Source organism: Carettochelys insculpta, chromosome 22 (genome assembly GCF_033958435.1).
Source record: "Carettochelys insculpta isolate YL-2023 chromosome 22, ASM3395843v1, whole genome shotgun sequence".
Lineage (NCBI taxonomy): Eukaryota > Metazoa > Chordata > Testudines > Carettochelyidae > Carettochelys > Carettochelys insculpta.
In genome coordinates, this window is record NC_134158.1 from 6,501,274 (window position 1) to 6,515,245 (window position 13,972).

Consider the following 13,972-nt stretch of genomic DNA (forward strand, 5'->3'; position numbering starts at 1 on the left):
CACCCACGTGGCGCTGAGGAAAGCGGCCATCGGCCTGACCAAGAGGGCCGGGGAAGATGAGGAGGAGCGAGTCATCGCTCGGTCAAGGATCCTCAACAGGCAGGAGGACGTCAAAGATGGCAAACGCTGCCAAGTTCTGGCCAACGAGGCCAGCACGCCAAGACGAGCGGGCGCCGGGGCAGAACCGTGGGCGTCTCTAAGAAGAAGGAATGTTTGCCCTGCGTCGGCAATAAAGGGCTGTTCTCAGAAAAAAGAGGAAAGCGTTGCACTCCCCAGGTGCAGTTTCATGCTCTTCGTTTCTGGAGGCGAACTGCGATTCAGGTCCACGTGCTCTGGCGCCTCCGCGGCGTGTCCTTATCGGCCGTGGGTCTATCGCGCATACGGTGCGCTGCAGATCCAGCTTCTCAGGGTGTAGCACCTTGAAGAGCTGACAGCGGCCTCCTTCAGATACGCGCAGCCTGCTTCTCCTCGGACTTCAAACCTAGACAGAACAGCAAGACATGGCTTGGAAGCATCCTGTGGGGCCCTGCCTCAGTTTCCCTCCGAGGTGCCTGGGAATCGGCCACTCAGGGCGTAAGTTTTTCTAACTGCATTGCCCTTCTCTTGGGTATGTCTACAGGCTGAACCTCTCTCCTCCAGCACCATCAGGACATGACCAGTGCCGGACGATGGGAGGTCAATATCGTCTAGCACATTACCAACACTTCCACGGCTCGTGGGGCTCTTACACAGGGTGACCGTCCGTCCCCCCGACTTTGGGATGCCAAAAAGGCGCCAGGACTTATTTTTCAAAAGGGACAAATTGTCCCATATCTGGGCCATGTATCCTCCCCCGACCCCCGCACTTCCCTGAGCCTCGGGCAAGCAGAGGGAGCATGGACACCTGCCACTTCCCCAGGGCTCCAGTGGAGGGCTGGCAGCTGCCACTTTCCTGGGGTTCCTGGGGAGCGCCAGCAGCTGCCACTTCCTTCCCAGCTTCCCAGGGCTTGGAGGCGCCGCCCCTCCCTGCCGCGTACTTGGCAGATAGGGTCGCCCTGCTCTTAGAAGACATTGAGGGTAAATTCCAGCTAAAGAACAGCCCAAAACACTGAGAGCCAGGACTAGGGCTGGAAACAAACTTTATGGGACCACAAGAAACTTGGCTGCACCCATGATAAGTGGTCATCCGGCTAACTAAAATCACGCCGGATTACGGAGTGTATCAGCCACGAGAGTTCTGGATTAGAGAGGTTCAACCTGTACACTGCAGTTATTCTGGAGTTATCGTTCCAAAATAAGATATTCCAGAATAATGCATCCACACTACAGGCAAGACCTGGAATAAGCAAAGCTGATATCAAAATAGGGCATCCATACACAAGAGAGACTGTTTTGGATTAGATCCCCTGGAAGCACTCAGTAGCTCTAATCCAAAATAGGCTCTATTATTTATGGCATGTCTGCACAGCAGTGTTATTTCGGAATAAACCTGATGGAATATCTTATTTCAAAAGAGCTCCTATCCCCTGTCTACACAGCCCCTATTCTGAAACAGCTACTTTGGAATAGTCTCTATTCCTTGCAGAATGAGGTTTACAGATGTGGAAATAAGCCGCCTGCTACTTCGAAATTATTTCAAAATAGTGGTTTAGCTGTGCAAACCCTTGCAAAGTTATTTCGGAAGAGCGGCTCTTATTGTGAAATAGCGTTGCTGTGTACATGCACCCCGGGAGTCTGGCTCTCAAAGTCAACTTCCTTTCACCTACACCTCTAGAGTCAGCGTTTCCGCAGCCCCTTTTCCTGGGACTGAGTGGCTGAAGTCCTGGCCTCTCCACTTGCGCCCCTTCCCCACCCCACACACTTTAAACCAAGTTTTCCCAGCTCTCAGGGACCAGATGACAGCTGAGTGGGGTTTTTTTTTTCAGCAGTTCAGCCTCTAACTTACCCAAAGCCTCACCCTGAACATGCAAGAGGCCTGACTGGTTACATGACCTCCATTTTCCCTACCCAGGAGAGATGGCTGTGTCACAGGTGGGGTTCAGACCCATGTCTCCTTCAGGGGCCAGCCATGCAGCAATTTGGCCAAAACATTATTTCACAACGCAGGCCGCTCTGGCAAAGCCAGACCTCCTGAGATCCAGCTATAAACACTGCCCAGCCTGACTCAGTGTTCAAAGTGAACGAAGACCTTGCAGGTAATGTTCCCTGTAAGCTGAGCACTTGGGCAGCTGCTCAGGAGAGATTCAGGTGCTGCCCAGCTGATTAGCACAGCGCCCAGAGCCGGCGGCATGTGCTTCTCTGGCTGGTGCACAGCCACACATACTTTCGTGCATATAAAATTTATTCCACCCATGGACAAAAAAAATTAGAGGTAACACTGCTCACAGGTTGTTGAATTTGGCACCGTTCGCCCACTTCCAGTAATGATCAGAGCCCCTCTGAAGACCGATCCATGGGTCTGTGGTGCCCTTGTACCGCAGGACGAAATCCTTGCAGTGATAAAGAAGCAAAGAGGAAGATGTTACGTATAACGGCCTTTAGGGACTGCAAGCAGCGGTAGATGAGTATAGTTCCATCGCTGGATGTTCACCCAGTCTGGAGCATGAAGCAGTTTGGTTTTGTGGGAAATGTCGTAAAGATCTGGCCCTCCCTCGCGCCTTCACTTTATTCAAAAAAACTCTCCAGCATTGCTGGAATGAGCCAGTCAGTAGCATTACAACCTAGAACCCTGGAACGGGTTGGTCGGTAGCATTCCAAACCTAGAACCCTGGAACGAGCTGGTCGTTAGCATTCTAAACCTAGAACCCTGGAACGAGCTGGTCGCTAGCATTCCAAACTCAATACATGTCAAGTCACCAGCATTCCACACCCAGCACCCTGGAGGAAGTTAATTACTATCACTGCCATCCTTCTCTACTGAGATTGCTATCTGGAACTAGCAATGAGTCTCTTCCTTACCAGGTCCTTCTGGGAGTCAATCACAGCCAGGGAAGCACCAAGGGCAGAACACTTGTTGTGGCTGCTTGTCCAGTTCCCTTCCTCCTCTGAGAAGTAGTAGCATTTCCCCCGGTACCCAATCCAGCCGTCCACACACGACGGGGCAGAACAGCTCACGGGACACGACGCGGTGCTGGGGGACAGACATGACTGCTGGGGTTTAAATGCCATCACTGAAAAAGAGAGGGAAAGAAATGGGTTTCCCTGCCTGTAAACGGGGGGTGCTAATGACAGCTGATTGGACATTGTTTGTCAAAGTGCTTTTCACACTGGAAAAATCTGTTAAAACTGAAACTTTCCAGGAAAACAAGTTGGGTTTGTTGGGAAAGTTTCCTGGATCCAGGGGGTATTTCTGACTGAAAGAGGAGACAGACACCCCCAAGTAACTAGCTGGTTAGGGCACTGTCAGGGGGTTGCTGGCCCCTTTTAAAGGGAACTTGAACTCAGGCCACTGACAAGCAGCTTAATTCAGGACAATGAGCCGATTCAGGCACCCAACGGAATAACAAGGCCCTTGGCCTGATTAAACGCCCTTGAGGCATGGTTGCAGAGAAGTGCTCATAGACACAGAAGCTCTCCCACAAACAAGGAGCTCCCGAGACTCCTGGCCAACACTGGAAACACACAAGAAGCCAAAAGCTTGTGCAAGCCCATGGGCAAGGTCCAGTGAGTTGGCAGAGTCAACTCTGGATGCCCAGAAGGGGTGGGGCCTCAGGCAGAAGGGGAGGGGCCAGGAAACCAGCCCTCAGAGCTGCAAGAAACATGTGGCATAGGACTCTGGCATCAGTTTAAAGGAGCCCCAGGGCAACTGTTTCCCACCGTCCCTGCTGCCTGCGAGCGTGGGAAACAGAAACCCCAAGGCCAAGGCCTGTGTAATGCTCTGAACCCAAGGGGAGAGACACGATTTCAGGTTTCTTTGGATGTAACAAAGCAGAACTCCAAGAGAGAAATTGTCCTTGTTCTCTTGTGGAAAGTGTGGCGTATGTAATGGGCCCTAGAGAAGGAGGAGGGGTAGATATACTGGAGGGCAAGAAAAGGGTCCAGAGTGACTTAGAGAAATTGGAGGATTGGGCTAAAAGAAATCTGATGAGGTTCAACAAAGACAAGTGTATCATTCTGCATTTAGGCCAGAAGAACCCCAAGCATTGTTACAGGCTGGGACTGACTGGCTAAGTAGCAGAAGAGCAGAAAAGGACCTGGGGATTATAATGGATGAGAAGCTGAACATGAGTCAACAGTGTGTCCTTGTAGCCAAGAAGGCTAATGGTATATTGGGCTGCATTAGGAGGAGCTTTTCCAGCAGATCTAGAGAAGTTATTGCTCCCCTCTGCTCGACAATGGTGAGGCCACACCACGAATACTGAATCCAGTTCTGGACCCTCCCAGTTCAGAAAGGATGTGGATGCACTGGGGAGGGTTCAGTGGAGGGCAACAAAAACGATGAGGGGGCTGGATTTAGTTTACAGAAGAGAAGAGTGAGGGGTGATTTAATAGCAGCCTTCGACTTCCTGAAGGGGAGCTCTAAAGAGGCTGGAGAGAGGCTGTTCTCAGTAGCAACGGACGGCAGAGCAAGACGCAATGGTCTCAAGTTAGAGTGCGGGAGGTGCGAGTTGGATAACTGGGTTTTTTTCTGGTGGAACGTCGCGGAATTCCGCCACCTTTTTTCCCATTTCTAAAAGGTGGCTGGGCAGCTCCAGGTCGCACACGGCTTTTTGAGGAGCTATTTGCAGCTCCTGCTGCTGCCGTGCGCCAAAGCCAGCTCCCTGTCTACTGTGCTGAAAGACCAGGACGCGATTTAATTGGCTTAACAGGCAGCAGGAGGGATCCAGCCATTAAACCAATTAAATTGAGTCCTATTTTTTTAAGTGTGGCAGGGCAGGGAGCGGCCCCTGCCGCACTGCACGTGGGGAGAGCCGCAGGGCTGGGGGAGCTGCGCAGCCACGGTGAAGAAAAGACAGCGGGCAGCGAAGGAACAACAGCATGTGGCGCTCCTGTGTAAGGTAAATGAATCCTGGGTTTTGGGGAGAGGAGGCAGGGCAGGGGTTAAAGGGTGGTGTCAGGTTGGGGTTGCGCACATGCGTGTGTGTGTGCGCGCGCGTATGTTAAGCCTGGGAGTGGTGGGGCTGTGGGCTGGGGAAGGGGTTAACATGGGGGGGGTGCAGTTTGGGGCTTGAGTTCTGGCACCTTTTTCCTAGGAAAAAAGCACTGGGGAAAACTCTTTCCCCAGGAGGGTGTGTAGCCAGACAGCCAGCCCCCTCTCAGACCAGCATTGCTGGGAACACAAGGAAGCCAAAACAACAGGGCACTTAACATAAATTCCAGCACAGCCTTTGAAGCTGTGAGAAGCACAGGTGTGCTGCTGCAATGTGCCTCTGGGAACATATGCAACGATTAGGCTCACAGCAGACAGAGAAGCTGTGACAGACATGGCTCTTAGCCCCTACTAAATAGCGTGATGCACACACACCCACATCCTAGGTGGGAAAATATTTACCCTAATAAAAGAATGTCCAGTAGTTGAAACTTATTGTTTCTCTCCCTTGCAAGTGTAAACTACTCTTGCGAGAGCTGGCGTCACCCAGACAGACCAGCCCCAATTTGGCATAAGAAAGGAGAAAGAGAATAAAGGAGTACAGAGGTATAAGTATGGGACCTACAGCACCATGATTTTTGAGTGCTTTTCACTATCTATCTGCTGGTCAGATAAGTGACAGCCTCCCAAGGCTTCTGCAGCTAAGAGGGTTCCTGAGCCTTGTCCCTTATTCGTCTTTCCGCGGAATTGAGTGACCGATCCTGGCTTGGCACCGCTGGAATCGAGAGATGCAAGGAGGGTAAGAAGCACCCACACCTGATCTCCTATCTTTAGTGTACACATATTTTGACATAGAGCTCTATACTTTGTTTTCTTTCTTTGGGATTGTGGCTTCAGCTTTGTAACTTGTTTGTGTGTGTAACATCTACACATTTAAATAAGTAGGCACTAGCAATTTTGTAACCACATGATTAGAATCTAGTTTAATAAATTTTGGTAACCATTTCTGCATAAGCCTGACTTGTTTCTCTGGTTTACTGTAAAGCAGCCAACACAATTAAAGAACCTCAGCCGTTTTGGCTATAAAGCCTGGCCATTAGGTGAGAGTACTAAGAGCCTAGCATTGAGTTGTGCCGCCTCCACGGGGCAAACTCTTGGGGCGCCTGTCAGTCAATCCTGACTGCCCACTGCGAAGGAGCTCTGAGCTCTAGCAGTTAAAGTCACAGGTGTGGAAAGGCTCTTAGTGCTGCCATTGGGGCACCTGTCAGTCAGCGTTGACTGCCCACTGCGAAGGAGCTCTGAGCTCTAGCAGTTAAAGTCACGGGTGGTTAGGACCTTGGGGCATCCGTCAGCCTAGCCCGGGCTGCCCGCCGCGAAGGGACAGTGCGTCCTAGCGGTTAAAGTCACGGATGGTATAAAACGGGCATAGCTGGCACCTCACCAAACATCCTTGGCCATTGGCTAACAGGGTGGCGAAGCACTGGAATGCGTTGCCTAAAGAGGTGATGGAATCTCCATCCCTAGAGGTTTTTAAGGGCCTCCTGAGGTCCCTTCCAGTCCCAGGATTCCCAGGCTCTCTCATCAGTCTCTGACTGGGGAAGACAAAAGTTCTACACACTTAACACTTCTCAGGGAAATTACTTTGGAAATTACTTTCCAGGCCAGCTCTGCTTGTGCGGGACATGGAAATTACAATGCTACTCTTATTCAGCAAGGTGAGGGGATTCCAACTGCAACATGGGTCAGACTTCCCTAGTGGTTTTTAAGTCCCAGCTTGACAAAGCCCTGGCTGGGATGATTTAGTTGGGGTTGATCCTGCTTCAGGCAGGGGGCTGGACTCAGTGACCTCTGCAGGTCCCTTCCAGCCCTAGGACTCTAAGAAGATGGGAAGGTAGCATGGTTTATAACAGCTCCATGTAAGGAACAAATACCAAGGTAAATAAAGGGCTGGTTCACTCACCTATCCAACCAGTCAAAACTGCAGCTAGCAGGAAGACTCCAATGACAGTTCTAACCCTGCCTCTAAGAAGTCGGGGACAAGTGGATTTCTCTACTGAAAGAGAACAAGAGAACATTAGTATCTGAGTATGTATGATTAGGGCTGTTGCACGTTATCCCAGGCATACATCTTTTAGAAAGGGGAGGGAGAGGTCACAGATCTAGACAGGCCTCAAGGAGTGATGTTTATTTCTGATGTAATTGAGATACCTGCCAACCTCTTGTGACTTCCACCGGCTACAATGGGGGCTGGTCAATTTCACAGATCTTTCAGGATTAAGCTCTCAGTCAAGCAGCTCTCAAGCTGTGGTCGGACAGCACTTGAGGGACGTCTGCAGAGAGCTGGTTGGTCACAGGACAGTGGTTCCTCTTGTGTACAACTCCAGATTGACCCTCTGTAGTCTGGAACTCTCAGCCAGCAACCTCCGTAATCCGGCATGATGTTAATTAGCCAGACAACCACTTCTCGTGGGTGTGGCCAAGTTTCCTGCTATCCCATCAAGTTTGTTCCCAGCCACCAGCCCTGGCTCTCAGTGTTCTGTGCTGTTCTTTAGCTGTAATTGACCCCTACATGTCTTCTCAGAGCCCAGAAAGTAGTGGAAGTGCTAGAAATGCACTAAACAATATTGACCTTCCATGGTCTGGCAAATTCTCATCTGGCACCAGTCAGGTCCTGAGGATGCCAGATGCCAGATGTTCAATCCATGCTAAATTACATGAGGCTAAGGCACTAGAATGGGACTTAGGAGACTGGATACAATTCCCAGGCTACTACTGAGTCCCTGTGAATCCTTGGATAAGTCACTTATTTCTTCCCCACTATTCACTCTCCATCTGCAAATAGAGACTATAACCTTTCCTTTCTTCTACCCTGGTCTGTTCAGACTGTGAGATCCTTGGAGCAAGTGCTATATTTCTATGCAACACTTGATGCAGTGGGACCCTGATCTCAGCTGGGGCAGGGACTGTCTCTTGCTGTGTCTGTGCAGTGCCTGGGACAATGGGGCCCTGATCTCAGCTGGGGCAGGGACTGTCTCTGTGTCTGTGCAGCGCCTGGGACAATGGGGCCCTGATCTCAGCTGGGGCAGGGACTGTCTCTTGCTGTGTCTGTGCAGTGCCCGGCACAGCAGGGCCCTGATCTCAGCTGGGGCAGGGACTGTCTCTCGCCGCGTGCCTGTGCAGCGCCCGGCTCAACGGGGCCCTGATCTCAGCTGGGGCAGGGACTGTCTCTCGCCACGTGCCTGTGCAGCGCCCGGCTCAACGGGGCCCTGATCTCAGATGGGGCAGGGACTGTCTCTCGCCGCGTGTCTGTGCAGCGCCCAGCACAACGAGATCCTGTAGGCTTTGACTCAACTAGCTTAAATGTGTTAAAAATACCTATGTTCTAGGCCACCTCTAGCTGGCTCTTATTCGCAAGTTCATTCATCACCCGTGGTTCACACAGTGGAATTTGTGGTTCCTCACAACCTCTGAAAAATGGGCGATTCAAACCTCCCCAGACACTCAGGACACGTTTCCGCTCCAAACCAAATCACCACACAGCAAGAGATCCAATAGGGGCCGATCTATCGCATCTATAGACCACTGAGTCCCCTCCTACAGATTCTGGCCGTGTGCCACCTAAATGAGAAGCGAAGGTGGATTTGATGGAAGAGCTTCTGCCGTTGAATCACCACAGCGAAGACACTGGGCATGTCTACACTTACATTCCTCTTTCGAAAGAGGCATGCAAATGAGGTAAATTGAAAAATGCAAATGAGGTATAAATTTGCATATTCAGCACTTTGTTTACATATCTTAATTTCAAAAGAAGAAAGCCAGCGTAGATGCTGCTCTTTCGAAAGTAAGCTCCATCTTTGAAAGAATCTTTCCTCCCATTAAATAAAGGGAAGAAGGATTCTTTTGCAGTTAGGTTTACTTTTGAAAGAGCAGCATCTACAGTGGCTTTCTTCTTTCGAAAGAAGCTCTTTTGAAATTAAGACATGCAAATGATGTGATGAATATGCACGTTTATACCTCATTTGCATGCCTCTTTCGAAAGACGAATGCAAGTGTAGACATACCCACTGTGGTGAGCCATCCTCCTCATCAACAACCCTGTGCTCGGCACTCACTGCTGTCCGATGCCTCCCTCACTATTTCCTTCCAACTGTGGTGAGCAGATCTAATTAGACACATCAACTTTGGTGTCAGATGGCAGAACAAGGAGCAATGGTCTGAAGTTGAAGAGGGAAAGGTGTAGGTTAGATATTAGGAAAAACTTCTTCACCAGGCGGGTGGTGAATCATTGGAATGCTTTGCCTGGAGAGGTGGTGGATTCTCCATTCCCTGAGGTTTTTAAGTCCCGGCTGGACAAGGTCCTGGCTGGGATGACTTAGTCAGGGTTGATCCTGCTTGAAGCAGGGGGCTGGACTAGATGACCTCCTGAGGTCCCTTCCAGCCCTATGATTCTGTGATTCTGTGACTTCAGCTACATTATTCGCAGCGCTGGAATTGCATAACTTTGGTGGATAACACGCAGTAGAGGGTAGACCAGGCCTGGTGTGTGTGTGTGTGTGTGTGTAAGGTGGGGCGGTCCTAGCCTTCTACTTCACTCCCCACGCCCTAGAAAGAGAGAGGAAGGCATGGACGTCAGATTACCTTTTTCAATCAAGTTGCGATACAACCTCTCGTCAACATGAGCATTAGTTTCCTCCATCTTCCCGCTCTGTCTGCAGCAACCGGGCACTGAGCCGTCCAAAGGTCCCAGCCAATTCTTGCACAGATACCGACTTACCCCTGGTGAGCTGTTACCTTCAGAGGAACTCCAAGTGTTTCCCAAAGGAGGTCAGTGTCACTACTGCTATTGCAGAGGTGGGAAACTGAGGCACCCTGCAAAGAAGTGACTGATCTGAGGTCGTCAAGGAACCACTCACAGAGCCAGGCACAGACTGCAGGTCTGGTGAATGCCAGGCCAGTTTGCTGCTCACTAGGCCAGGCTGCCCCTCCAGCTGAGGCTCAACTCCTTCTCAAACCAGCTTTTTTCTTCTGGGGCGCTGACGAGCACGAAGCTCAGTTTACCGACATTGCCCTAGCAGCGGGCTGCAGTGCTGGAAATCTCCACAGTGTGTCAGCATTAGGCGGCTAAGGCAACCTCCCTTGTCAACCAAGAACACACCAGAACATTCTGAAGAGTAACAGAGAGAAAGCCGTGTTAGTCTATATTCTACGAAGACAAAAAGGCAGTCCAGTAGCACTTTGAAGACTAACAAAATAATTTATTAGGAGACAAGCTTTCGTGGGACAGACCCACTTCTCATTGATCTGAAGAAGCGGGTCTGTCCCATGAAAGCTCATCACCGAATAAATCATTTTGTTAGTCATTAAAGTGCTACAGACAGACAGTGCTACAGACCCTCTGTCCCACGAAAGCTCACCTCCTAATAAATTATTTTGTTAGTCTTTAAAGTGCTACTGGACTGCTGGTTTGTTTTCAGAATATTCTGGACAGCGACATGAAGTTTAACAAGTCGGTCGACTACTTCCCTTAGAACTTTTCCCCTGGAGTTCTGGAACTCTGGCTAAAAAAATTACCCACCTCCCTGCAAATCCACAGCTGTCAGACCCCCCGCCCCACACCCCAAATTTCCCTCTCCCAGCTCTTCTTTTGCTGCTACACCAAAATTCCCACCACTTCACCCTCTCTCCTGCATTTCCTTCCAAGATCTTTTCTTTTTATCCCTCTTCAATCCGCTCCCCCCGGCCTCCCTGGGCCAGACATCTGCCTTCCCCTCGCGCCCCCTTCCCCGCTAGCCCTTTATCATACAAGAACCATAACTCACCCTGTTTCCTGCAGCACGAACTTTGAATCCACAGGAAACGATAGAACAGCTGGTAGAGAATTTTGCAACCGATGCTCAGTTCCACGCTGGTAGACGAAGCAGCCTCACTGGTGGAAGAGCTGACATGAATGGAACTCGGTGAGAAAGCCCTGAGGGAGCATTAATACAGCAGTCAGATACCCAAGCAGGAATCTACAGCAGTTATAAATGGGTAGGCTGTTTCCTTGCCCCTCTGGAAGCACCAGAGGAAGACCTTTTAGCTTGAAATGGAAAGAATTCTGAGCCTGAGCAACATTCGACCAGAAATGCTGGCTGAAAACCACAGCAACCAATGACAGCTAGAGATGAGGAAATCATGGGGTTTTCCAATTTGCTGGCTTTTCTGCAAAAAAAAGGTAAAAAATGTAACGGATTCCAAGGCCAGAAGAGACGTATGTGAGCATCATCTTCTCTGATCTTTTAATCTGTGTTATAACACAGGCCAGAGAGCCTCCACAAAGTAATTCTTTTTGCATTGGGTCATAAAATTATTTTCAGTAGTCTCAGAGGGGGAGCTGGGTTAGTCTGTAGCTTCACAAAACACAAGCAGTCCTGTAGCACTTAGAGACTAAGAAATCTATTTATTAGGTCATGAGCTTACATGGGTAAGACCCACTTCCCGCAAAAGCTCACGACCTAATAAATACATTTATTAGTTTCTCAGGTGCTACAGGACTGCTTGTTTCTTGTTGGGTTAGTTTCCAGGTTGAACATAGTTTTTTAAACCTTTGGTTGGCTGGTCTTTAGAAATAAACAAAAACTAAAGGGAGTTCTGAAACAGAAACACAAGAGCATCAAGGAAAGGAAATCAAATGTTTGAAAAAATGTCAAAATGAAACTTCTGATTTGTTTTGGTAACTCCAACGAGGAGTCCTGTGGCACATCAAAGACTAACAAATTTATCTGGGCATCAGCATTCGTGGGATGGAGCCCACTTTGTCAGAGGCTACCCCTCTGATTTGTACTGAATATTTTTTAAGGTTACCTCCACCCCACTAAAAAAATTCTGCTGAACTGATGCAAAGTCACCAAATGTTCACGGTCACCAGGTCTGTATTATTTGCATCAAAAAAGCTGGCCCTTAACAGCAGGGCTTTGCACTGATTAGCTTATGCTGCCCTGAACAAGCAAAACAAGCTGCACTGGTGAAAGCAAAGTTTGGCTCATTTAACTGTATCTGTGCACCCCAGAACAACAGACCTACGCCGGACAAGGTCTGCATTGTAAACATGTCTTTCTGCTACAAAGGAAAAGTTTCCCTGTTATTGTGGGCACTATTACTCCAGAATAAGGCAGCAGCACAGCCTGGCCTGAGAGCGCCAGGGGGCGCGGTTTGGGATACGTGCCAGGACCTGGTGATTCAAAAGGACCCAGGGCTTCCAGCCGCCACTGCTGCTCCAGTAGCGGCAGTGGTGAACTCTCTGAATTGCCACTGGAACAGTGCCAGGGGGAGGGTAGCAGCGTGGCCCACAGCTTCTAGCTGACGCCCCACGCCTTCCAGGAGCATGAAGAGAAAAACCATATGGTGAGGAAGGCAGGTTAATTCTCTAAGCCCTGGTTTACCCGGGAGAACCAAACAGAGACAAGCTCAGCTGCTGCACCAGGCCAACACTATGAGCGCTTGCTGCCGTGTCTGCATTGTTCCCAGCTCTGCTCCCCACTACTTCATCCTCTTCCCTCGCTTGGTTCCTTAGCGTAGTTCTAAGCAGCGTTCCCTGAAAGCTGAGCACTTGGGCGGCCACTCAGGAGAGATTCCAATGTCCCCAGCTGATGGGCAGAGCGCTCACATCCAGGTTTGGCGGTTCGGCTGGTGGTGCACATTCGCACATGCCTTGGTGCACAGCAAAAATATTCCACACACAAATGGAGAAAATCCACACATGGAAAGAAAAAATGAGAGGGAACGATTGTCAGAAGAGAGGAAAGGAGAGAAGGTTGATTTAACTGTTAAGAGACCAGAGAAGCATGTATGTGCACCAAGCAGAAAATTACACCTCCCAGCTGTAGCATAGTGCTCCCAAGTCCAGGAGTTGTAGCTTATGAAACATAAAAAAGTGATGAGATTATTCTAATAAAATCACAAGTATTGGCAGCACTGCAAACCAATCAATATCCGCACCCAAAAATACGGACTGTGGGGACAGCCCTCACTGAAGAATGTTGCTAGCTGATGCAATCTCACAGTATTGCTTCTTAAAACAACTTCCCTAATGCAGCCAAGAACAGATAGCCACCCCAGCCTCCTCCCATTACTTAACTGAACTGTGGTGGCACTCAAGATAACCAGCCTCATTGTTGTTCTGAGTTGGCAGCATGACAGCAGCGGAAGGGGAGAGGAAAACAGTGGTTTTCTGACTGATTTCATATGCAAAACAGGATGACTGTGCTTCCAGATTTCAGGGGGACAGCTGTGTTAGTCTGTTTTGGCAAAAACAAGAAGGATTCTGGTGGCACCTTTAAGACTAACAAATTCATTAGTAACAGAGAGGTAGCCTGTTAGTCTGTAGTCCAACAAAACAAAGCAGCAGAAATGTAGCACTTCAAAAACGAACAAAATGATTTATTCGGTGATGAGCTTTCATGGGACAGACCCATTTCTCACTGATCTGAAGAAGTGGGTCTGTCCCACGAAAGTTCATCACCGAATAAATCATTTTGTCAGTCATTAAAGTGCTGCACTTCTGCTAAATTTATTAGGAACGAGCGTTTGTGAGACTCAACTCACTTCCTCATTTGCTTCTCACGAAAGCTTATGCTGTAATAAATGTGTTAGTCTTCAAGCTGCTGCTGGTAGGGTTCCCTCTAATTTTTTCTATCTATGGGCAGAATAAATTTTATGATGCCCACTCAGGCAGGTGCAGATACGCACCCAACAGCAACACAAGCTGCCAACACTGAAGGCACTCTACTAACCAGCTGAGCAATGCTTGACTCTCTCCTGCGTGGCCACAAAAGCACTCAGTTTAGGGGGAACACAGGCTGGTGGACAACAAGGAGCACAGCAGAGGAAAAAAAAAAAAAGGAGGAGGAGGAATCTAGTGATCTGTCCCCTATTTTGCAATTCTTCTCAAAGAAACTGGTTTGGTTTCTCATCCCAATCATAGAA

The 13,972-nt window shown here is 49.4% G+C and overlaps 1 protein-coding gene across 4 annotated transcripts in view; it reads right to left on the bottom strand.

Moving 5' to 3' along the window:
* LOC142024956 (C-type lectin domain family 2 member B-like) overlaps positions 1 to 13,972 on the bottom strand; it is a 21,358-nt gene continuing 7,386 nt past the window's right edge. The window contains exons 2-8 of one of the 4 annotated variants that reach the window (XM_075017341.1): positions 12,430 to 12,697; positions 10,828 to 10,976; positions 9,647 to 10,172; positions 6,969 to 7,061; positions 2,938 to 3,149; positions 2,365 to 2,468; positions 1 to 481 (exon numbers count right to left, since the gene is read on the bottom strand). In XM_075017341.1, the coding sequence (XP_074873442.1) occupies positions 370 to 481; positions 2,365 to 2,468; positions 2,938 to 3,149; positions 6,969 to 7,061; positions 9,647 to 9,704 (579 nt within the window). In that variant the 5' untranslated portion in view covers positions 9,705 to 10,172; positions 10,828 to 10,976; positions 12,430 to 12,697 and the 3' untranslated portion in view covers positions 1 to 369. Of the gene's footprint in view, positions 482 to 2,364; positions 2,469 to 2,937; positions 3,150 to 6,968; positions 7,062 to 9,646; positions 10,173 to 10,827; positions 12,698 to 13,972 lie in introns of all 4 variants that reach the window. The other 3 variants (XM_075017343.1, XM_075017340.1, XM_075017342.1) reach the window with 3 other exon arrangements.